Below are 25,948 nucleotides of genomic sequence, written 5' to 3'. Positions count from 1 at the left end.
GTATCCTGTCACTGGGAGCATCTTCTTCAGGAATAGCTACTGATCCAGCTTGTCCTCAGAAATGCTTTGTTAGGATTTACATCCTGGTGCCATTGAGATGGTTTTCCAAATGTTTCCAACTTTCTCTCCCCTTCCCCAAGCATTAACCAAGTTAAACTAAATGGTAGACCAGTACATTTTTAAATAAGTTTTAAAGTACATGAAGGGGGTAGGGTGGGGGGGCAGTGAACCTGCCAGTTTGCGGTGTGTAAAAGGTCTGCTAATTTGTGATAAGGAAAACAGTTCAAGTACTCTCAATAGCTTTCTCAATTTCCACTTGATCAGGCCTCCAAATCTAACAGTACACCTGGCCCTCAAAGTATGTAAACTTAGTCACTGCTAAACGAACATGAAGTCTAAATGAAAATGGCAGTCTTATAGCTTTCTATAGACTCAAATTATTCTCTCCGCATGTTGTGCTTAAACCTGGCAAATCCTACTGAGGAATTAGAAGTAAACATTCTCAGTTCTCTTCCAAGCATGTACCACTAGACTAACCTGACACTTGCCCATGGATACTGGATAAATCTGGGAAGCATTTTATTTTTTTCATAACCTCTGAGACACTGCCATCCCTGATCCCTCCAGGAATTTATACCATTATCTTTCTAGATGCATTGCTTCTACCTCAACTTGGTAATTTCTCCATTTTGCCTCTCATTCTGATACTTAGGTCACCTCCATTTCTATTTTTTTTTTTTTTTAAGATTTACTTATTTATTTAACTCCCCCCCCCCCCCCGTCCCCCCCAGTTGTCTGTTCTCTGTGTCTATTTGCTGCGTCTTGTTTCTTTGTGTCTTGTTTCTTTGTCCACTTCTGTTATCCTCAGCTGCACGGAAATGTGGGTGGCACCATTCCTGGGCAGGCTGCACTTTCTTTCACGCTGGGCGCACTCCTTGCGCATGGGGCTCCCCTACGCGGGGGACACCCCTGCGTGGCACGGCACTCCTTGCGCGCATCAGCACTGCGCATGGGCCAGCTCCACACGGGTCGAGGAGGCCCGGGGTTTGAACCGCGGACCTCCCATGTGGTAGATGGACGCCCTAACCACTGGGCCAAGTCCGCTTCCCTCCATTTCTATTCTTGCAGTACCTGCTCCACATAGCATTCAGCTCAGAGGAGAAGTACACTACAGTCAGAGCCAAGAGATAACTATCAGGGAAGGCAAAGGCAACTCCAAGGCTCCCAAGGTGTCCAAATAACTGGTAGGAGCCATTCCCATTGGACACGCCAAAACGTGGGCCCAGGATGCTGCCCAACCTACCATCCTCTCCTAGCTGACACCTCGTTTCAACTAGGCCAAATTCCTTGATGAAATACTCTCAACCTGAAGCCTGCTCCAAGCTAGCCACCCTAAAAATCACCCCCACTCTGCCACAGCCACCTCTCACTTCTCAAATTCTCCTAACAGATGCCTCAATGCATCATTCTTTCTGGTAATTCCTGTTCTTTCAAAGCTTCCACTTATTCTTGACACATCCAATCACGATCCCCCTAGAAACTTCCTTCTACTCCTAGCTGGGGCTTCAATATCTCTCAACTACATTTTGTACAACGTCCATATATACAAACTCCCACCAACACCTCTAGATTCCTATGGGCTTGAAGCTACACATGTCTACTATGTCTTTTATTTCAGCTTTGAAACCTCAGAGCAATTTCTTTCTCAAATATAAATTTCACATTCATTGAAGGTATCTTAGAAAAGACAACCAACCAAAAATAAACAGCAATCACTCATTATCACACCTATGGGAGGAAACCACTTCATTTGAGAGGATCCTTCCAGTTTTGTTTTTTAGACAAATACATTTCAGGTTGTTTCCAAAAATGGAAGCTGTGCATACTGTCTTGAAAGCTGCATTTCTCATGAAAAACCTAAGATACCATTCTGTTGAAACCACTTTAAGGGGAGAAAACAAAACTATTCAAACAGACCAAGTGAACGTTTGTTACCAAAACGAGATCAAGAAACCAACATCAAGCTCCCTGAGGCCTGCCTTAATCATTATCTCATAAAGGGCAACTATTACACCAATTTCTAACAGCATAGTTTGACGCTGGGGCCATTCTTGAGTCTTCCCTTTTCCTCCAACTACCAAATCTGCCATTTCCCCTTTTATGTGGCTCAGGTTCATCCTCTCAAATGTGGACTACAATAAAAGCCCTATACATACTTCAACTTACCCCAGACCCAATTCATTTGGCACACATCACCACATGAACCCTCTTGAAACATCTTGTCTAATCTCAAACTCAGATATAAAAAGCATATTCAGCAATGTAACAAAACAAGCAATCTAACTGTATTACAAATACATGAAACCACCTCACTGAATGGGGTAGGAAAAACGGGTGCTGACCTAAGTAACTTTGGAAAGGGAGGAAAACAGTCTAAAGAGCCCTACACCAGAACCTCAGTTTCAACACTCCATCAACCCTTTCTACCATCTGACAGCACCCCTATAAAAACCACTTTCATGTTTGAATAGCATCTCAAGGGTCATCTAAGTCTAAATGCTTGAGTCCTCATGAACCCCACTGAAACTCAGAATTTCCTGGGTACAAAGGGCTGTTACCCTCTTTCCAAGTGTTCCCAGCACCCTTATAAAATATAATAGTTATGCTCTACTTCTCTCCCAAGGACAGCTAGAAGCCCATGAGGAAACCAAACTTATTACAGATATTTCTTAAAAGCGGGTGGAACAGGCCTGTTGGTAGGCCCTGGCAACTAAGCTCCGCCTAGCACAGCCTGAGCACCTATACTGTGAGGGTGGCGGGAGTACCCATGTCTTATAGTTTATCTTTTCCAACGACTTCAAACTTTTTTCAACACCCATCACCACCCCCACATATACTCTCTCAAGCACACACACCACATAAACAGTAGTACCAGCTATAACCAACACTAACTAGGCTATAGCCTGTGCCTTGTACAGTATCAGTCCCATCACTTACCTTTATATGGCCATAACCTGCCTTCTGCGATTGTCAACATTTTCAAAATAAGGCCCAGTCACAAGGAGCAAGATGAGGCATCCTGTATCAGAGGAACAAGGTCAAAACTCAACCAGGGAGACTAAAAGAGGTAGAGAAAAAGCAAAACTTTTTGGCACCCAAAGGTTCTTCTCCAGCTGAAGGTCTCTGCAAAATGTTAACTGGAATTTAGCTAAGAGGGCTTACTCATGAAATAAAGTTCTCAGTGAAAACACACAAGCACACACACACACCATACAGTAGCCTTCATTATGAAATTAAGGAAACCATTCCTTTGATTGTAAGACAGGTTTCTTTATTAGTTTTTCCTAAACTTCTTTCATGTTTACTGAATTTTTTTCTTAGTTTAAGAATGTGACCCAGAGCTTTAGCAAACCAATTTGGATAAAGCAACCTGGATAAATGCTTGTGTGCACTTAATCATCAATATTCATACACTCTGGCCTGGCCTCCACGTTAATCCAATTGGTCTTAAAGCCTGTCTGAAGAGAGAACAACCAGACCACATCATCTTATTTCTAGTTTTAACTTTAAATTTCAAATTCACCCCATCCCAACACCCATACTTGCCCCCAACACACACACACAAATTTTTAAGAAATGGCCATTAAAGACTGAGTCAGTTGCATAAGAGTTAGCTTAATCCTGCAGTCAGCGCTTCAAAGTAGCCATTGGCCTCACAGCAGGCCAACTGGAACTCTTGAAAGATGACAGAGAATAAATGAGGATGCCCTAAGGACAGGGCGCAAGTCTTGGTGCTGTGAGGCTTCCATGCATGCTTACCTACCAACATAAATACACTTTCAAGTTCCTCCTCTCTAAACATTGCTTCTCAATAGCACTTTAGAGCTTATAACACCCTAAAATTTTTCAGTTATAGAGATGGACAGAAACATATTCTAAATAATCAAGGTATCCTATTTCTAACAACATGGGTTAAAATTAACAGAGAGGAACTCTGTTATACAGAAAATCAATTATTACAAAGATCCAAAACATAACCAACAAAGCTTATAACAGTTTCTAAGGCAGGTACCAGCTCTGGCCTCTACTACGGGTGTTAACAGGCTTCCCTTTCCAAAAAGCCCAACATGCCTCATTCATATCAACACTGCCCCAAAGAGCAGTCCCAGGGAATGCTTTGATGCACCTGAATTGGCTGCACAGTAAGAACGAGGTGTTAACATCAGGCACCATGTTTCTTAAACACTAATTTCAGACTCATCCAGTACAATCCAGTATATCCTGGTTTGTTTTTGGTTGTTATCGGGTTTTTTTTTTGTTTTATCTGTTAGCTAACATGTACAGATTGGCAGATTCATGACAGATATTAACACTTAACACACAAGTAATTGTGTAGGGGCTAAAAACACCTTTTAACTCTTGTCCTAGGAGTTGAAGCTCTAACTCAAATTTACACAGAATATCTCCCACCTGAACAAGCAGGCCAAGAGAATATCTTTATGCCACATTAACAAGGAACAATTGCTCCGTTAAATATACCATGCCTATAACCAACAATACTTCTACTTAATTCTAACCTTCTGAAGAGAAAATTATTTAGACTTTTGACTCTTGGGAGTATTAGTGAACAATAATTTCAGGAAGAGCTTCCAAGTATTTAAAACAGCCTCAGTTAATGACTTGCTCCAGGTGAGAGGATCTATTTCCCAAGAGGAGCACACAGCATCCTGTAAATGAGAGCTCTTTTACTGGGGAGGAAAAATGGGGGTGGAAGTGGAGGTAAAGTTTGAAGAAGCTTTGTTGCTCTGCTATGTTAATCCATGTCACTCCATGCACTAGCCCTTAAAAATAAAGGGACACCCACCCCATACCCGCACCAGGCAAGGAGCCTTTGTGGCAACCTCCCACAACAGATTTTTGAAGCACAATTAGAGCTCCTGCCATCTGTGTCATAATGAAAAGCCTGTTTGATAGCAGTTAGAGCTCTTGCTATAGCTCAGCTTTCCAAGGCAAACCTATCTTTGTAAAAGCATGATTAAACATAAAAGGAGTGAAAAGCTTATGCTCAGTAAGACTAACTGGGCTTCTAAATAGTACCTTAAGAAAAAAGATACAATGCACTTAATTTCTTTATCTAGCTATTTAGAAGTCAAAATGTTCCATACATTACCTATATCCCCTCCCACCAAATCCCTAAAAACTGCTAAGAAATCTGCAGTATTTGCTTGCTCTAGTTGATATTTAGAACAAAGTTGACAACTTAAAGCTTTATAATAGTCTGTTTTAATATAAACAAGTGTTAGAATCAATCAATGTCCATTTCAGGAAGTTTCTTGTCTGAATCTGAAGGTACAGCTGTGTCTGTACCCTGCTCAGCAGCCTGAGGCCCTGGACTGTCTCCTTGTCCATCCACTGGTCCATTCTGCTCTGTATTTTTTTGCTCTTCTTTTGGAGGTTCCACTTTGGGTTTGGGCTTCGAAATGATAGGGCCACAGGTACTTGTCAGCTCCTAGAATGGTAAGAAAGCTGTTGTTTCTTATAAATTAACTAATTTTATGAGACACTAAGTCCAGCCTCTCCCATCCACCCGCAATCCAAAAGCTAAGATACAATATAGAAGTTCCCTCCTAAATGCCAGTTTTACTATTAATTAAAAAAACAACAATACTGCAAGAAAAGAATACCTTAATTTTAGCTTCAATCTCTTTTGCCTTGACAACTGGATCCATGGTCAGACTCTGCTTGTTCTGCAGATTCAGCTTGTTATTCATCCACTCCATAGCCTCATTTGTGCTTTTCTCCACTTTCACAATGTCACCAGGATCCAAATGGTCATACTGGTCCTCCTGCAACCAGTAAGTAGTTCAGAAGAGCATCAAAGGATGATACTCTGCCTTCCCAAATATTGCTTAGGTCTTTGTTGTCTTTCAAAAGTTACAATCTTTCAAAACTTGAAGCCCCTTTAGCCTCACAATCTAAACAGATATCCAATTTCTTTAAAAATTCAAGAAAAAAGGAAAAGTAACCCCAATTTTTAAAACACTCAGGAAACGGATGAAAAGGCCAAGAAAATAAAGCAGCAATTAAAAGGCTTTATCAGTATAAAATAGGTGCACACACGTCACATGAAATCTTATTTTCACAGTACAAAAATGTTTCATTAGCTAAGAAACCAAAGTTTCAGCATGCTAGCTCAGAACCAAAACAAGAATGACTACAATTTTCAAAACAAGGCCTTGCAAAAATAAAAATTTTTGAAGTAATACAGGGAACAGATATAGTTCAAGTAGTTGAGCGTCAGCTTCCCAAAAGCACGAGGTCCCAGGTTCAATCCCTAGTTCCTCCTGAAAACAAACCAACGAAGAAACCAACTTGTGGGAGCCAATGTACTCAGTGATTGAGTGCCAACTTCCCACAAAGGATGTCCTGGGTTCAATCCCCAGTAACAGTACCTCAAAAAAAAATGTAAAGTAATAAAAGTTCCGTCTATCACTCTAAGTTTGACACTGACAATAATGAAGAAACTAGAATATGGTAGAGTGGACAATGAACTTTGGAGACAGGCCTCAGGCTGAAATCTCAGCCTCCCAAATTGTAACCATGGATCTTGCTTAAGGAAACTGAGGCTTAAAGAAATTAGAAGTTACTTATAAATGTTGATATTACCATCCTTCATCGTAAGGGTACTATGGATTCACTGAGATAATATATTTATGGAATGTTCATCACTTAGTACTCAAAAAACTGGTAATCAGTTAACTTTTGAGATAGTCCTACATCTGCACAACAAACCAAATTGCAAGTCTAATGTGTTCTTTTAGAAGGACCAGGATAGAGCATGTTAAGTCAAACGCTAAGGAAGTATTTCATAGCATGAAAAGGAAACTGAACAACACTAGTCAATTCCAACTTCCACTTATAAAAGAGAAGCAGGAAATCCTAGGGTTCTTAAGGTTCTATAAGACACACATTACATAAATGTCCAAAATGAAACCAACATTGTTAAACAATATTTGAAGATGGCTCTAAACCCTGCATGAGTAGGAAAAAGGAAAAATAGATACCTTGTTTTTGAAAGAAGTGATTACTTTCATATACTGTTGGATTTGTTTCCCTAGTTCTTCAAATAATTTTGGTCTTTCTTCAGATTCCTGGAACCGTATCTTAATAGGCTGACCTAGATTCTTTAACAGAAAAGAAAATGCACAGACTTCTGGTAGGGCAGCTTAAACTATCAGAGTTGTATTTTTTCTGCTATTATCAAGAATTATTATAGATTAAAGTATATTTAATCTCCATGTGTTACAATCTGATTATTTTTCCCCAGTACACTGGAAATTTAAGGCTCTCCATCTCAGACTAAATATGAGTATGTACCCTTAACATTGTTACATGTGGAACCATTTCAACTGAGAAGAGTCCTAGTTCTCAAAATAGGTGTGAACACCACCAAAAATCAGATGCCTTCTGACAGAGATATGCAGCCCAAAATAGGAAGTATACTTGTCAAAAGTAAATATTTAAAAAGATAAAAATAATAAGAAAAGAAACCCAAGTCTGATGGAACCTCCATATATAACTATCATTATAAAGAGTAACTATCCATTATCTCCCTAACTACCATTATACAGGGTAACATGGTTTAACCACCATGGAGATAAAAATCTGCAAAATCCAGACTAGCAGGACATCGAATAGGAGAAATGATTCAGTTTCATCATGGAAGAAAGAAAAAAAAGAGAGATAAAACTGCCAGCACAGATTTAAGACACATATCAATAAGATGTATAGTCCTTATCTGAATCATGATTCAAACTAAAAAAGTAATAATTTACAAAAAATCTGGAATGTGAGAACTGACAGAATATGGTGATATTAAGGAATTTTTTAGGTGTGATAATGGTACACCTTGAGGTGTTTTTTTTTTAAAATACGTCTTGAAATATTCATGGATTAAATATAACCTATGAGACCTGTTTCAAATAACTGGGAGTGGGAGGGAATTGATATGAAACAAAACTGACCAGAAGTCATATATGTTCAACACTGCCCATAATAAAAAGCAAAATGCACTTTGCTGTTCTTGCCAGAATGACATGAAAGTACAGGCACTGGCCACTTAAAAGGTCAAACACAATGGCCAAGTTCCATAAGAAACCCAGACCGAAAACTAAAGGGAAATGTGAAAAATTAATTCTTGTACATACGCATCTAAAATTATTCAAAAACAAAAAACATCAACTTTAGGTAACTCTCTGCATTTTTAATCCTAACATTTAGTGACCCCACCGCTATATATACAGTGTGGTTGACTTTGAGGGAATGGACTACATCTTGCTAGTCTTTGTGTCTCTCCTCATCAAGAATGTACTCAATCTCCAATTTGGTGAAATATTTAAGCCTAAACACAGTTTAAAAAAAAAAAAATTACTAGGTTCTGAAAGTTGGAAAGATAACAGGCCTAAGACATAAAGGGCATAGTCCTTCAAACCTAATTTTTAGCCTGCCTTCTTAACAAGAAGATTTGGCGTAAGAATTCCTCCCAATTTTAAGCTACTCTACTCCCTTTGAGAGCTACAATAATGGTTCAGGTTACCTCTACTCTCAAAAGCCACTTACTTTTAATTCAGCCAATTTATCAACATAAACTTGCTTTGGCTGGTCTTCTCCATCCTCATATAACCAATTTTCAGTATCTTCTAGTTTCAAAGTAAAATTGTTACGATCCTAAAAATAAAATTTTCTAATTAGGTGAATCAAAAATCAGCTGAGCTGACTCACTAATGGAGTCACAGCACAGACTGCAATGACATACACATTTGGGATTTGAATTAAAATAGAGGGATGGAAGCAACCCAAGCGTCTAAAAACAGATGAGTGGAAAAACAAAATGTGGCTATGTACACAAAATGGACCATAAAAAGCCATAAAAAAGAATAATATTCTTGGGGAGCAAACACGGCTCAATCGGTTGAGTGCCTGCTTCCCACACAGGAGGTACCAGGTTCAGTTCCCGATGTTTCCTAAAAACAAAAAGACAAACAACAAAGCAAATAAATGGAAAAAACCAACTCAGGGGAGCCAATGTGGCTCAGTGGTTGAGCACTGGTTTCCCACATTTGAGGTCCTGGGTTCAATCCGCAGCCCATGTACCTCAAAAAAAAAAAATGAAGTTCTGTAGAAGCTTCAACACGGATAAACCTTTAAAACATTATGCTAGGCCAAAGAAGCTAGACAACATTATGCTAGGCCAAAGAAGCTAGACACAAAAGACACATATCAATATTAATAAGCAAATTCAAAGATACATAAAATAGATTAGAGGTTACCAGGTTATAGGAGTTATTGCTTAATGAGTGAAGAGTTTCTATTTTGGGTGATGAAACAGTTTTGGTAATGGATGGTGTCGAGAGTACTACAACACTGTAAATATAAACTAATGCCACTGAATTGTATGCCTAAAAATTGATTAAAATGGCAAATTTTATGTTACTTATTTTTCACTGTATACATACAAACATGGACTTCCTTCTACACATTTAAAGATACTCCCAGAAGACATATAACATGCAGGCACACCATGGCACATACTTACATCTTCACTCACAAACTTCTCATATTCACCACTAAGTTTGTCTCTCATTTCATAAACATATTCTTCCACTGCATTCTTAGCATCGTTCCTCTCCTTCTCCAGTTTATCCTGCATGATCATCTTACCCTGAGAACAGTTAAGATATGAGGACAACTGAGATGAATTCCTCTTAAGTACTAAATACTAAGTATCAAAATGCAGAAATAAATGCAAACATACGGACAAGAATTTAAAAAGAAAGAACTCTAGGAAACTAATGGTTCATGTCACAAGACGTTATACTCTGATGTATTATGCTTATAATGAGATACCAAGAAAAAGAAAATTTATTTATATAATATAAATGCTAAAGATTTCATAAAACGCAACTATCTTAGTTTAAGACCTAGTGAATTAATAAAACTGCAATAAATCAATAAATGTGTTCCAGGTTCCCAAGCCATGCATCAATCAAGGTAACAGGAGTTACTATATTTATACATTCAATAGCAATGGGGGAAGGAACCAAGCTGAAAGGCGCTACTATTAATACTACATGATTTCTTCTACTGATAAACTCCCTCAGACCATCACCTTAAACATCTCAATCTCCGGTGAACAAACATACACATCAAGGCATGACCAATACCTCCAACTAAACCAAAGACAGCCAAAAATCTCAGAACAAAGCTTCTAGCAATATATAGGATCACCATAAAAGGATTTGGGATCAACTATTTAAACTTGCCTTTGCAGAACCCAAAATTCTAAATTATTTTCTCAAAATTCAAACAACCAAAAGTGCATCAAGGTCACCAAAGAAAGCATCTCAACACTACTGTCACATTAATTTGTGAAGTTATTATTCTAAAATGACTTTAAACAACCACCTCATTTTCAATATACAAGTTGAGCATTTCTCTGTCTATCTGCCATAATAGCTGATTCTCAATTGGCAGGTCCACTGTACTGGTCTTCACTTTTGCCTTCTTGGCTTGAGGTGGTTGGTCCATCTTTTTGTCCTTTGATCCAGCTTGAGAAGTCTAAAATAAAAGAAATCATTAATAATAAACACCTACAGACTGTCTTAAACTTCCAAATGGAAGATGTTTTAAAGCTATTTTTTAATAACTTCATTTGTTTTATGTTTTATGATGATCTAAATAACCTATATTTTATAATATCTGAGAAATGAAAAATATATAGATCAAAAACTCTCCCATGCCACTGTCAACATATAATCACTATTTAATGTTCTCCTATTTTCTCTCACTCGTATCTAAGTATATACATATGCACATGAAATTAGTGGGGTAAGAATATAACATTTTGATGCATTGTCAACCTATTGTCTAACGTGATTTCCAGAATGTTTCTGGCTACTGACATCTTGCAGGAGAGAACCCATTCCACTGCATCAGAGCCAGCAGTGGGAATTCATTTAACATCATCTGTTATTTTTCTATGATTTCTTTGATGTTATACCTTTTTGCAAACACATATAAACTATACTCACTTTTTCAAATTACCTAGTCATTCATATTTTATCCATTGTTCTCTTACAGATTTTAGTGAAATTTACCCCCAAGTGATTGACTCTCCTAGTTTTTTTTCTTTTTATTGTTTAACCCATTCTTCTTTTCTTTAACTGCTTTTATTCCCTGAAGACCCTTCCCTAACCCACAGTTCAGGAAAATATTCACTGTGAGGTATTTATATCTTTTTTTTTTAATAGAGAAGCTATGAAGTTTATAAAACAATCATGCCTAAAACACAAGGGTTCCCATATATCACTCTATTAACACCTTACACTGGTATGGTTCCCATATATCACTCTATTAACACCTTACACTGGTATGGTACATTTGTTACAATTGATAAAAGCACATTTTTATAAATGAACTATTAACTATAGTCCATGGTTTAACTTACGATTCATGCATTGCACAGTTCCGTGATTTTGTGTGTTTGTATGTATGTTCGGGTAACATAAATACTATCTAAAATTTCCCCTTTTAACTATATTCAAATATATAACTCAGTACTGTTAATTACATTCACAATGTTGTGCTACCATCACCACCATCCTTTTTACTTTTTTTACTTTTAACTTTTGAATTCATTATGGAATTCAATTTGTTCTACAAACTGACAATTTGTAACTAATCATATCTTTCTTAAGAACTGTATCTGAGTCTGTCAAATTGACCTTGTAATTTAATATCTACACCACCAACAACAAAAAATTTGTTCTGATGAAAGCTAGAATTCAATGTCATTTCCCCATCTCTATCCAAGTAATTTAAGTCAGTTGCTAAAAACCTATGTACCATTTTTATTCGTTTCCCATAGAAACAATATTAAGAATGGCACTTCAGTTCCTGAGTCATCCCATAGGAGCGTAAGTAAGAAACCCTCTGAAACTTCCCACAGCTCCAAGGATGGAGAGTGGACATTTTTTTCTCTTCCCCAGCTTCACAAACATACAGGAAAGCAAAGGACGTCTTTCTCCCATTGCTACCCCCAACCCACCCAATAAAATGAAGGGTTTTTCCATCTTGGAAAAGGCCTATAGTAAGAATAAAGGATCTGTGATAAAGATTTCTTGTATTTATTTTAAGACTACCTGCACAGCTAAAATGAAGCAACTTAAATTTGTTAACTGATATGAAAATGGATAACATTAGGTCATCTTAAGGATCTGCCAAACTTAAAAATAGTAAAAATACCTAAGAGGGTGAGATTATACATTTGTAATTTCATAAGTAAAGAAACGGTGTTTTCAACACTGAAATCAAATTTAAACATGAAAATACGAAAACTCAACACTTAGAATTAAAAAATAGGCTGCAAAGGAACAGTGGGCTCCTGATACTAATGGCTATGCTTTTGAGCCTATACACCTGCAATAAGAATAAGGCCTAGAGTAGCACTGTGCCTGGGAGTTTCCTCCTGACAGCCTTCATGTTACTCAAATGTGGCCACTCTCACAGCTAAACTCAGCAGTGCATTCCCCCCAGCATGGGACATGACACCCGGGGATGAGCCTCCCTGGCACCGAGGGATCACTACCACATACCAGCTGAAGATGCAACTAGAAAAGGACCTTGAATTAAAGGTTCAACACAGATCAGCAAAATATCCCTGTCTACATATAATAACATGACTTCAAAATGCTGTTTGACCTAATGTAAGGGGGAAATGGAAAGAAGAAATGAGAATATAAGGCTATGAGTCTCTAAAAGAGTCTGGAGGTTGTCAGAAGGAATCCCCTTATGCACAACTGAGCAGAGTCTGAGAGACAGATAAAGTAGACACAACCCCAGGTATTGGTTCTTTTGAGGAATAAAGAGACCCACGGGTTCTATGGTCATGGCAGATGCGGTTCACTGCCATGGCGAATGGCCCTTCTTTGGAGCTGGTGTTTCTGCGTGATGGAATTGGACTCAGAGGGGATCTCTTTTCACAAGACTTGCATGCTACTTTATTGGAATTGTAGTTGGTGCTGGGGTTTTAGATATATTTAGGGGATTTGAATCTCTGGACTGATAATATGACACCCAGGCCCAGAGCCTCAAAAGACTTCAGCTCCTACACTTTGATTTATTGGACTTACCCCACTCAGCTAACATCGAGTTGAAGGTCAACCACCACACCATGGAGCCTAGAGTGTCTACAACTGAAAGCAGGAGGAGTGCATCCAGTATCCATGTGGAATCTAAGCCCCCACTTGACATAGATGTGCAATGGACACAACCAATCCAATGTCCACAGAGAAAATGTGGAATGGGTGTGGGAAGGGTAGCCATGGTGGCTGCCGGGTTTGGGGAATGGGAGGAAGAGATGAGATGTGGAGGCGTTTTCGGGATGAGGAGATGTCCTGGGTGGTGCTTCATGGACAATTACGGGACATTGTAGATCCCCCCAGGGCCCACTGGATGGAACGTGGGAGAGTGTGGGCTATGATGTGGACCATTGACTACAGGGTGTAGTGATGCTCAGAGATGTACTTACTGGGTGCAATGGATGTCTCACGATGATGGGAGAGAGTGTTGCTGTGGGGGGAGTGGGGAGTGGGGGGTGGGGGCGGTGGGGTTGAATGGGACCTCATATTTTTTGAATGTAATTTTTAAAAATAAATAAAAATATATATATATATCATATATTCCTTTAAATACTCAGGAATAAATATATTATTTACATTACTTGCAATATGTATTTAAATACATTATTTATATTTAAAACAGTATCTATGTTTCAAGAAAAAGATAAAAAATCTAAAATGCAACCCATACCTCCATTTCTTCAGACTCTGTCTTATTTTCTGCTGATGTTTGTTGCTGCTGCTCTTCAACATGTGATTCCTCCTGGTCCACCTGCATCTTCTGGTGCAGAAGGGGAACAGATCACACTAGAAAATGCTAGTCAAAGACTTAAGCAGCCTTCATCACACTGGCAAAATCATATGATATGAATTCTTGCTGAATTTACCAGCCATCAGAAGACCTGCATTCAAACCCTAGCTATGCCATATATATTACCTAGGGCAGGAGGAGTGTACCTCTTAATACATGTGTTATGTGGAGACAACACTAGACCCTTACATAAAGAAGACTGACTATGGAATTGCTTTGTAAACCATGAAGTACTTATCAGTACCTAATCTATACAATCTAAGCTGAAGAGAATATGAATTTCACCAAGCTTCCTCATGAAATTTCTCAGAAAAGCCTATTATTTTCCAAGCAGTTCTTAAATCAGCCTTTTCATCCTGAAAAGTAAACCCAAAGCCTGTACAAGGGGAAGTGAACACCTTAAGAATTCTGTTAAAAGAGCAAAACCTGACAAAAAAATGAAAAAGAGAAGTTCATGGTAATTCTGAAACTATGATTCCCAAAGCCTGTAGCACATTATAATGACCTGAGAGGCTTTTAAAACTAATGACATCTGGGTGACCACTCAAAAAACCAAGTCAAATAAAATCTCCTGCAGTTGGGTGGGATAGGGTGGGGATGGGGATGCTGTCATTTTTATAAAGCTCTCCAGGTGATTCTGATGCACCATAGAGGATAAGACCAAAAGTATGACTCCATCAAATGTGTAACATCACTCTACTTGTACAAATAACCCACCAACTGAAATCACAACATTCTTCAATAACCAGAAAGAATCAAGAATAACTCATGGGAAGCAGATATGGCTCGGCTGATAGAATGTCCATCCACCACATGGGAGGGTCCAGGGTTCGATCCCCAGGCCCCTTGACCCGTGTGGTGAGCTGATCCACACACATGCAAGGAGTGCTGTGTCACGTAGGGGTGTCCCCCACGTGGGGGTGCCCTACACGCAAGGAGTGTGCCCCGCAAGGTGAGCCACCCCACGTGAAAAAAGTGCCGCTCGCCCAGGAGTGGCATCACACACATGGAAAGCTGACACAGCAAGATGACATAACAAAAAAGAGACACAGTTTCCCAGTGCCACCAAGAGTGCAAGCCGGCACAGAAAAACACAGCAAGCAAACAGCAGGGGAGAAGGGGAGAAGGGGAGAAAAATAAATAAAATAAATCTTAAAAAAAAAAAAAAAAAGAATAACTCAGGTTGATAAGTGCATGGTTGGGAAGTCCACTGAGGCAAGTCAAATACAAATCCTGTATATAATTTTCTGCTAGATCACCCAGGCTAGGGGAAGAGGAAGAGGACATGCGCAAGCCCCACTTATAGTGGTTCGATCACATTATTTCTCCCTGTTACCCAGTCTTCTTATGAGAATTTCTAGACAAGTAATTCCTGGGCCATCATAAATGGTATAGAATGCCTAAGATTACCTCTTCTTCCTTTGCATTTTGATCTGTTTCCATCGGTTCCTCATTTTCCTCAGACTTGTGCACTTCCACTAGGGATGCACTGGACACACTGAAAATGCCATGTACATTTACTCGAACCTTGACTTTTACTTTTGAACTGGAGCCATCAGACTGGGGGGTGACTTTCTGAACTGAAAACTGAGCTATAAACATGAGAGACAAAAGAAAACACATAAATCTAAAGAGGATGAATTCAAATATTAATATATGCCCACAATGCCAGATTATGTCCGTTTCTCAATAACAAATCAGTAACATGACACTTCCAATAAACAAAGTGGGTATCCTCAGCATCTTATTTATGGATTTCTCCCTCTTCCTTCACATCTTATCCAACTCTTATTATTCTCTCCCAATTAGGAACTCAAATATCTCCTAATTTTTTCTCTTCCTCCAGTCTTTTCTTATTCTAACTCATCTTTTTATGCTGTCAGATAAGTCCCTAAACAGATTTGTCACATTCTCTTTTACTGAAAATCCCCCAATGATTCTATACTATGTCTGTCATTTGTCGAGAAATTGCCATTTTTATATCCAGTTACTATACCAGGGTGTTTTTATTTAATCTACGTTTTTGAAATCACACAGTTCTGCAGAATTATCAACACTATTCCTATTTTATAAATGAGGAAACAGAGTAAGCTAACGTTCCACAGCTTCTAAATGCCATTCAAGATCTTCCTAATACTTTTACCCATGTATTCTAGGTCTCTCATTACCTTATGGCTCTAGTTTCTCTCTTCACAGCTGGTATTATTTCCAGATTATAAGTTTCCCAGAGTCTATAAATATAACAGACTCCAGTCAAAATGGCAATGAAACCTACACTGTATTGCTGCTGCATCAAACATTCCTAGTGATTTTCTGTATACATCTTATAATTGTATGCCAAACTCCCATTATGCACAAGGTAGAGGCACAATGTGCATTAAATGAAAAGACTAGCTGGCTGGTTCTGCACCTAGTTAACAAGACTGGAAGAGGTTTTCTTTTCTGACCTAAAATGCCTAAATTTAAAAATAGTGTAACTGCTCTATTATACCAGTTCTCCAAGAATTTATAAGCCTCTCTTTTTAAACTTCCAACTTTTTACTTACCTATAGCAGGATCTGGATAGGGCAAATCCTGAGGAGAGCTGTAATAGGCCTCAAGAGTAAAAGGTTCCCTTCTATAAAATGTGAGGACTTTAGAGAAAGGAGCAGCATGATTTCTTGGGAAGACTTCACAGTCACTGAACAGGGAATAAAGACAAAACACAAAAACTCAGGATATTCCTAACATTTCACCCATGTACTCTAAGTTTTTAATTATTGTATAATTCTAATTTCTCCTCCTTCTGAAAACTATCATTTTCAGGTTGTTTCTGAGAATTTACATATATAAAGTCAGTAGAAAAGGAACATACTTGAACGAGCACATAAAAATTAGGCATCAACAATTTCAGAAGCACCAGGTACAGCATAATGAATAAGGACACAAATACATTTATTCTGATGACTAAAATAAGTCATCACTTCTCTTCATGGACTCTAAGAAAATGTTACAGACTCATAAAAGTTGATAGGGAAGGTCATACATTACTCATACGTAATACTGAGTTACTAACCTTAAGTATAAAAACAATTAAAACAAATATATTACCTTGACCCTTCTTCAGCTGGAGAATTCCATCTCAGAGATATTGGATATGGAACCACATCAGCAATAGAAAATTCTCTGACTTTGAATGCAGGCGACAAGATTGCACACTAGAAAAATAGTTTTTTAAAAATCTCATTTGACACACAGTATCATTATAGCTGATAGTATCATCATAGCTATAATGACTTCAAATGACCACTATCAATTCCTTTAAATATTTACAATAATTTAATGGTGCATGAATAAACAATTTTACAAAATTCTATCATTTGTCCAATTACATATATACAACCTAGTTAGTCCTTATAGTTTTCTATTAACCTCCAACCTTTATTTTTCAGATACTGTAACTCTCTACTTCATATAGAAACAATAGATAATCTATCAAATTCTAGTAGTATTTTGGGCTTAGAGTTATCTATGCTTCTAGTCAATTAAGTAATCCTTATTAAATGCTGTAGAGTATAATTCCTTTTATGATCACCTCTGCTTTCATTTTAAAACAAAGGTTTCAGACTCTTCCTTGAAATCACTGTGAGCTAATCTCAGGTTATTAACTGGGATACACAAGTCAATGCCACCTTGTCACAACGGTCTATAAATGGCAACCTGGGGGAAAAAAGAAACTCACCTGCAATGCACAGCCTCGAGTGACAGCTTCGTCCGCATTTAATGTTGTACTAAGTTCTTTACCAAAAAATTTGCTGATCTTCTCTTTTACTGCAGGAATTCGTGTAGCACCACCAACTATCTCTACTGCATAAATATCTTCTTTCTTTAACTCTATTATAAAACAATTAGACATTCAGATTAAAGTAATCTTTAAATAAATATTTTATAATGAAATAATAGAGCAATAACATCTTATCCAATTAAAAAAACAATATCAGATGTATACCACAACTCCTCCACTCCTACCCCTGGCCCCATGACAACAGATTATGTATGTGTGCATGCACACATATGGGTATGTCTGGATTCTCAAAAAGGATGGAAGAAAAGTGGCACAACAATATCAGGGCCCTATAGTTTTTAGGTCCTGCAATCTCTAAAAGAGTTCTGTGCAAAGTGGACCAAACATACATATGCACAGGTTAGCCATAAGGAAAATAAGAAGGCCACAAAATATTGGGCGGACCCTAACCTGGCACGAAAAAGAAAAGAGGTATCCAGAAACATATCCTGCCACTCCAGCACTCCATCCAGAGCACAAGCACAGTCCAAATTATAATACAATTATTGTCCTCTTATGTCAGAAGGAGAGGAGTGTACCAAGGCTCTGCTGTTAACTCATTTTATCCAACAACCCAACAATTACTTTAGAAGGGATACATAAAGAAAACAGGCTGACCCAGTGTGGAAAGAACATGTCACTTTGCCACAATCATTTTAAGAGCTGAGCCTATGGAAGGTGGCAGGACATCTCAGCTCTCTGAGTGAGTATCCAACACAACACTGAACTCTAGGCAAACGTACAGAGCAAGGTTTTAGAAATTTTAGTACTATATTCCTACCTCCAACTATCACCTTTTAGTCTGGGATGAAAGTAAAACATCCTGCTACAATAAGTATGTGGTTATCATATCCTCCCATTGCTGTATTTCTCATGCGGCAAACTAAAGATTCACCAACAGGAAAGCTTACAAGACTATGACATCAGCACTGCAAAAGAATTTTTACCACCATAAAATAATTGAGTAGCTTATCATCTCTGAGTCAGAATTAAGTTTCTTGGAAAAAATCTAATTTAGGTTTCCCTGAACACTATATATAAAAGACGGGGGAGAGAGGAGGCACAGGTTTTTGCAGGTGAAAGACGAAAGATAAAAAGAAGCTTAATACAACACTGCAGTAGTTCGAACAACAGCATTTATGTAACTGTTTGGAAAAAAAATTTTTTCCCAGAGTCTGAAAAACAATTTGATCACAAAAATACTTACTGGCTTGTTCCAAAACACTACGAAGTGGCGGCTCCACTCTAGCTAAGAGATCATCACACATCTCCAGAAATTTGCCTCTATTAAGAAAATAACAGGTTATACTCAAAAAGGCTATACAATAGGCTATACCCAAAAAGACAGACAACAATCAATATTGGCAAGGATGTGGAGAAAACAGCAGCCTTCAAGCACTACTGGAAAGAATGTAAAATTGTACCACTGCTTTGGAGAAGAATTTAGCAGTTTCTCAAAATGTTCAATGTAAGAGTTACCATGTGACCCAGCAAAGCAATTCCACTCCTAGGTATATATCCAAGAGAAAAGAAAACATATCCACACAATAAGTGTACAAGAATGTTCATAGCAATATTATCCATAATGGTCGAGAAGCAGAATCAACCCAAATATCCATCAACTGTATTCAGCAATAAAAAGGAATGTACACAATATGAAATGTTTAGAATAAATCAATCAATCCAGAGATAGAAAGTAGATTAGTGGATGCCTAGGGCTGGGCATAAAGGGAAGAAATGGAAAAGTGACAGCTAAAACAGGCAGTTTCTTTCTGAGGTGATGAAAATGTTCTAAATTTGGATGGGGTGTACAGCTCTGTGACTATGCTAAAAACCAATGAATTATACATTTTAAAGGATGAATTTTATAGTATATGACTATCTCAATAAATCAAAAAATAGAAAAGGTATAGAATATACTCATCAGAAAGGCAAAAATCAGAATGCTAATGCCAAACATTGGTGAGGATATGGAAGAGAACTCTTACATGTGGGTAGGATTCTAAAATGACCATTTTATTACTAATCACCAAAAACTGGAAAGAGTGCACAAAAGAAAACATGAAACCTACAATGGCATACAGAAAAAGGAACAAATAATATATGCAACTCCTGGAAGAATTTCAAAAACATTATACTGAGTAAAAGAAACCTTACACATTATGATTTCATTTACAAGCTCTAAAAGAGGTTAATTCAATCTATAGCCCCCAAAAAAGAAAAGTCACAATAGTGGTTTCTATTGGGGATAGAGGTATGAGGAATTTTCTGACATGATGGCCTATTTCATTTTAAGGGTATAAGTTAAACAGGTATATGCATTTGGCAAAAAAGAGCCAATGAACACAATACTTACGTATTTCATTATATAAAAATGAAAAAGAAAACTTGCAAAATAGTAAATTCTGGTTAATGACATGTATACTCTAGTATTTTGGGAGTAGTGTATAGATTTCTACAATTTACTTTGAAATGTATATATCAAATAATAAAAATGATAGGTAGACCAAAAAAAAGAAAATTTTTTTAAAAGATGGGTAGAAAGAAAGGATAGACATGTGATAACAAGAAATATAAAAGTTCTTTCAACTTTGCTGTATGGTTGAAACTGTTACAGATTTAGAAAAGGAAGAAACAGACGTGGCTCAAGTGACAGAGCTTCCGCCTACCATATGAGAGGACCTGGATTCAATCCCTGGGGCCTCCTGGTGAAAAAGAAGAAAACATGCCCGCATGGCAAGCCAGTGCCCGCATCATGAGCCTTTGCCTCACATAAGTGAGTCACACAGCAAGATAATGATGCATCAAAAGAGAGACAAGGGGAAAGTCAAGGTGAAGTGTAGCAGAAACCAGAACTGAGGTGACGCCCTTGACAGGGAACCTCTCTCCCCATCAGAGGTCTCCAGGATGGAATCCCAGTGAATCCTAGAGAAGAGAAATGAGAAGAGAAGACAACATAGACAGCCAGAACAGCAGGGTGGGAGGAGGGGAAGGGGAGAAAATAAATCAGTCTTAAAAAAAAAAATGAAAAGGTATGTGTAGAGAAGAATCTAGGAATATGAGAGTGGCAGCAGCAATATAGTTTGTTTTTAAGCAGCTTTATTGAGATGATTTGCATACCATAAAGTTCTACTTAAAGGGCACAATTCAGTGTCTTTTAGTGTATTCACAGAGTTGTGCAACCATTACCACAATCGACTTTTAAAGTATTTTCATCACCCCAAAAAGAAACCCTGCACCCCAAAGCCATCATTCTCTGAACTCCCCACCTACCTCTCAGCCCTAGGCAACCACTAATCTACATTTGGCTTTATAAATTTGCCTCTTCTGAACATTTCATATAAAGAGAATCATATATGTGGTCCTTTGTGACTGACTTCTTTCACCTAGCATAAATTTCCTAATGTAGCATGAATCTGTACCTCATTTCCTTTTATCAAGAAATAATATTCCAGATTATATTATATGGACATACAACATTTTGTTTATCCTTTCATCAGTTGACAGAAATTTGAATTCTTTCCACTTTTTGGCTATTATGAATAGTATTGCTATTAACATACATGTACAAGTTTTTGTGTGGACATGTGTTTCCATTTCTCTTGGATGTAAAGAGTACAGTTGCTGAATCATATGGCAATTCTATGTTTAAGCTTTTGAGGAATTGCCAAAATCTTCTAAGTGGTTTCACCATTTTATATTTCCACTACCAGTGTATTCTTAGGGTTCCAATTTCTCCACATCCTCCTCACCAATTCTTACTGTTTTTTATTTATTATTATCATAAAAGTCATTCTAGTGGATGTGAAGTGGTATCTCATGGTTTTTATTTGCAGTTCCCCAACAGCTAATTATGTTAACCATCTTTTAATGTGCTTATTGTCCATTCGTGTATTTTCCTTGGGGAAATGTCTATTCACACCTTTGCCTATATTTTAACTGGATTACTGTTATTTACTGAGTTGTAACAGTTCTTTATATATTCTAGATACAAGTAGTACACCTTGTTGAGTCTCTTCATATTACAAAGCATCTAGGATAGCAAAACCAAAAACCTGTTAACAATACCTTCAACAAAACTAGGCAAAACAGTATCCCCACAAATCCCATACAAATGGGAAGAGAGACCACTGACTGCTGTAATTGCAGCACAGTATCAACATCTGTGAAAAATGTAGCAAAGGAAAACAAAGGGCACACAATGGACCTAAAAATTTCATAACCAAAGTTCAATGAGCCAACCTGAAAACAACTGTTCAAATCAGGAGGGGTTTGCACACTCTAAAACAAGCAAATATAAAAGGTACTAGATAACGTATACAGAACATAGAGAAATGGGCACAATAAACACTCTACCTAACCAACCTAAAGTTCCCTTCCAGGAAATAGCACATTAAGGAAAAAGTGATTTTAAAAAAAATCCAAAAACTGAGCAGAACAAGGACAAAAGAAAAAATATGAGGGAGGGAAACATCTCAGAAAGTTAAGAAGTCACATGTTTTCAATATTTCACAAAATAAGGTACTCTATTTTATAAACACCCTCTGGTATCTAGAATAAAGTAGCAGTAAAATCAGAAAACTCTTAAATCATGCCTCCCTTCTAAAGATTCAGGAAAACAAAAATGAGTAAAACTTTTAAGGCAAATCTTTATAGAGACATAAAAAAGATTGGTAGTTTTCTAGGGCACTGTATGCTTTAGAATAGTGAATTTTATGGTATGAATTAGATCTCAATTAAAAATTATATAGGAAGGGAAGCGGATGTGGTTCAACTGATTAGGCTCCTGTCTACCAAATGGGAGGCCCTGGGTTCGCTTCCCAGGCCCTCCTTGGGAAGGCAAGTTGGCACGCGCCTGCGGAGAGCTGACGGCCCGCACGCACAGAAAGCTGGTGCAGCAAGACGATGCAACAAAAAGGGAGACAAGCAAACACAAAAGAACACACAGCAAATGGGCACAGAGAGCAGAGAGCAAGCAGCAGCAAGGGGAAGTATGAATAAATCTTAAAAAAAAAAAGATAGAAGAAATGAAAGCAACAAATGAGAATTTTAAAAATACAGAAAAGAATATGAACTAAAAGAACAAACATCAAATGAAAACTAATCTAGAAAGTACACAGAGCAAACAAAAACCAATGGTTAATGCCTTAAAAGATTGTAAAGAAAATGGCAAATACCAAAGGATACAACATACTTATACAGGATTTCCCAAAGAATAAACCCTACGTATATAATTCAAGAAAACATACTTGAAATTTGAAAAGCTCTGATATTATATTTTGAAAAGGCACACTGCGTACCTGGTTAAAATTTAGCCAAAACCACCAGTAAGGGGGAAGCAGACTTGGCCCAGTGGATAGAGTATCTATCCGTCTACCACACGGGAGGTCCGCAGTTAAACCCCGGGCCTCCTTGACCCACGTGGAGCAGGCCCATGCACAGTGCTGATGCGCACAAGGGGTGCCCTGCCACACAGGGGTGCCCCCGCGTAGGGGAGTCCTACGCGCAAGGAGCGTGCCCCATAAGGAGAGCCGCCCAGCGCAAAAGAAAGTGCAGCCTGCCCAGGAATGGCGCCATACACACAGAGAGCTGACAAAGCAAGATAACGCAACAAAAAGAAACACAGATTCCTGTGCCACTGACAATGCCACTGACAACAACAGAAGCAGACAAAAAGAAGAACACACAGCAAATGGACACAAAGAACAGACAACTCGGGCGAGGGGGGGAAGGGGAGAAAAATAAATAAAATAAATCTTTAAAAAAAAAAAAACCACCAATAAGAAAACAACTTAGTTAAGTTAATGGATTTGAGAGAAAAGGCCCTTTGGGCACTTATGCAACAAGAATTAATGAACGGAAACGGATTTGGCCCAATAGATAGGGCATCCGCCTACCACATAGGAGGTCCAAGGTTCAAACCCAGGGCCTCCTGACCCATGTGATGAGCTGGCCCACACACAGTGCTGATGCACGCAAGTAGTGCCCTGCCACGCAGGGGTGCCCCCGCATAGGGGAGTCCCACGTTCAAGAAGTGCATTCATAAGGAGAGCTGCGCAGCGCAAAAATAGTGCAGCCTGCCCAGGAATGGCACCACATACATAGAGAGCTGACACAGCAAGATGACATAACCAAAAAAGACACAGATCCCAGGTGCCGCTGACAAGAATACAAGCAGACACAGAAGAACACATAGCCAATGGACACAGAGAGCAGACAACTTGGGGGGATGGTAATGGGGGGGGACAGGGAAGGAGAAAGAAATAAACAAAACATAAATCTTTAAAAAAAAGAATTGGGAAACGGACTTTGGCCCAGTGGTTAGGGCGTCCGTCTACCACATGGGAGGCCCGCGGTTCAAGCCCCGGGCCTCCTTGACCCGTGTGGAGCTGGCCCGTGCACAGTGCTGATGCGCGCAAGGAGTGCCGTGCCACACAGGGGTGTCCTCCGCGTAGGGGAGCCCCACGCGCAAGGAGTACCCATAAGGAGAGCCGTCCAGCGCGAAGGAGGGAGCAGCCTGCCCAGGAATGGCGCCGCCCACACTTCCCATGCCGCTGACGACAACAGAAGCGGACAAAGAAACAAGACGCAGCAAAAAGACACAGAAAACAGACAACCGGGGGAGGGGAGGGGAATTAAATAAATAAAAATAAATCTTTAAAAAAAAAAAGAATTAATGAATAACAAAGCTACACTGTCAGCTGACTTTCACCGCAATTCTATATGCACCCCACCCCACCCCCAAAAAAGGAGTCTTACTCCTTTAAGATATCAAAGGAAAGAAAACATGAGCTAAGGATGTTCTATCAGTTAAACTGACTCTAAAGTATAAATCTAACACCCTCAAACCTAAAACCAACTGATTTTTGACAAGCGTACGAAGTTCAGTCAATTCAGGAAAAAATAAGTCTCTTCAACAAATGATGCTTGGAAAACTGGACAACCAACCACATGCACAATAGTGAAAGTAAATCCCTACTTCACACCATGTAATTAATTCAAGTGATCAAAGACCTAAATATAAGTAAAACTACAAAGTCACCAGAAGAAAACATAAGGAGCCATCTTCAGGAGCTTGTGTTGGGCAATGGATCCTCAGACTTTACACCCAAAGGCACAAACAACAAAAGAAAGAATATATATAAAAGGGACTTGATCAAAATAAAAATTTATGTGCATTATCAAGAAAGAAGAGGAATGGAAGAAAATATTTGGAAACCATGTACCGCATACAGGCTTACTATCCAGAATATATAAAGAACTCATAAAACCCAACAACCAAACAACAACCCAGTTTAAAAATGGGTGCAAGACAGAGAGAGAAAGACAGCTACCATTTTTACCCTGACATGAAAGAGGTCTCCAGGATCAGCTACAACTTACAGAGAGGTCAAAAGAAAACCCAAGAGGCTGAAAGAGAAACTGGAGGATGGAATCTGCAGAGCACAGAAGCACAGAGAGGCCCAAGAGATTAGGCCCACAGAGCAGCTCAAAGCTGAAGAGACAAGCCCTGCTATGTTCTTAATTGCCCACAACTGAGCTCAGGAAGAAAGAATAGCCAAAGCTGAAGACAGAAGGGCCAGAAAGAGACAAGCCATATGCCTGATCACCCACAGTTGAGCTCAAAAAGGTACACCTGGAGGGAAAGGCAGGGACCTCGGCAAAAATCAGCACAAATCCATAAGACAGTATCTCTAATGATGCCTGGATTTGGACTATTTTCACAGCACTCAGAATAAATTCCTTTTATAAAAGCCAACCCATTTCTGGTATTTTGCATCAGCACCCTTGGCAAACTTGAAGATAGTATTTTGTAATCTACCTATCATCTTCTCCCATTTACAAACATACTATTGCCAGTTCAAAGAAATGAAAACTGGTTTCTTAGAAAAGTACCTGCCATTAAAAAGCTAATGAAATACACACACACAAAATGGGCCAAGGACTTGAGCAGACATTTCTCCAAGGAAGATATACAAATGGGCAATAAGCACATGAAAAGATGCTCAACACCATTGCCATTTGGAAAATGTGAATCAAAACCACAATGAGACAACCAGCAAGATGGCAGCAGAGTAAGGAGTGTCTAGATTCAGCTCCTGCTACAGGGCAGTTATCACCTAGAGCTATCTAAAG

At 38.6% G+C, this 25,948-nt stretch overlaps 1 protein-coding gene across 5 annotated transcripts in view; it reads right to left on the bottom strand.

Moving 5' to 3' along the window:
- Positions 1–3,309: 3,309 nt before the first annotated feature.
- HSPA4 (heat shock protein family A (Hsp70) member 4) overlaps positions 3,310–25,948 on the bottom strand; it is a 57,753-nt gene continuing 35,114 nt past the window's right edge. For 3 of the 5 annotated variants that reach the window (XM_004456482.5, XM_071210005.1, XM_071210007.1), the window contains 12 exons: positions 19,020–19,096; positions 17,711–17,862; positions 17,080–17,186; positions 16,536–16,669; positions 15,400–15,581; positions 13,870–13,959; positions 10,465–10,617; positions 9,596–9,721; positions 8,620–8,727; positions 7,065–7,184; positions 5,685–5,846; positions 3,310–5,509 (listed from right to left, as the gene is read on the bottom strand). In XM_004456482.5, coding sequence (XP_004456539.1) covers positions 5,306–5,509; positions 5,685–5,846; positions 7,065–7,184; positions 8,620–8,727; positions 9,596–9,721; positions 10,465–10,617; positions 13,870–13,959; positions 15,400–15,581; positions 16,536–16,669; positions 17,080–17,186; positions 17,711–17,862; positions 19,020–19,096 — 1,615 coding nt within the window. In that variant the 3' untranslated portion in view covers positions 3,310–5,305. The remainder of the gene's footprint in view (positions 5,510–5,684; positions 5,847–7,064; positions 7,185–8,619; positions 8,728–9,595; positions 9,722–10,464; positions 10,618–13,869; positions 13,960–15,399; positions 15,582–16,535; positions 16,670–17,079; positions 17,187–17,710; positions 17,863–19,019; positions 19,097–25,948) is intronic. The other 2 variants (XM_004456481.4, XM_071210008.1) reach the window with 1 other exon arrangement.

Source organism: Dasypus novemcinctus, chromosome 2 (assembly GCF_030445035.2).
Source record: "Dasypus novemcinctus isolate mDasNov1 chromosome 2, mDasNov1.1.hap2, whole genome shotgun sequence".
NCBI lineage: Eukaryota > Metazoa > Chordata > Mammalia > Cingulata > Dasypodidae > Dasypus > Dasypus novemcinctus.
The sequence above is the reverse complement of the archived record's forward strand: the minus strand, read 5'-3'. Positions and strand labels throughout refer to the sequence as shown.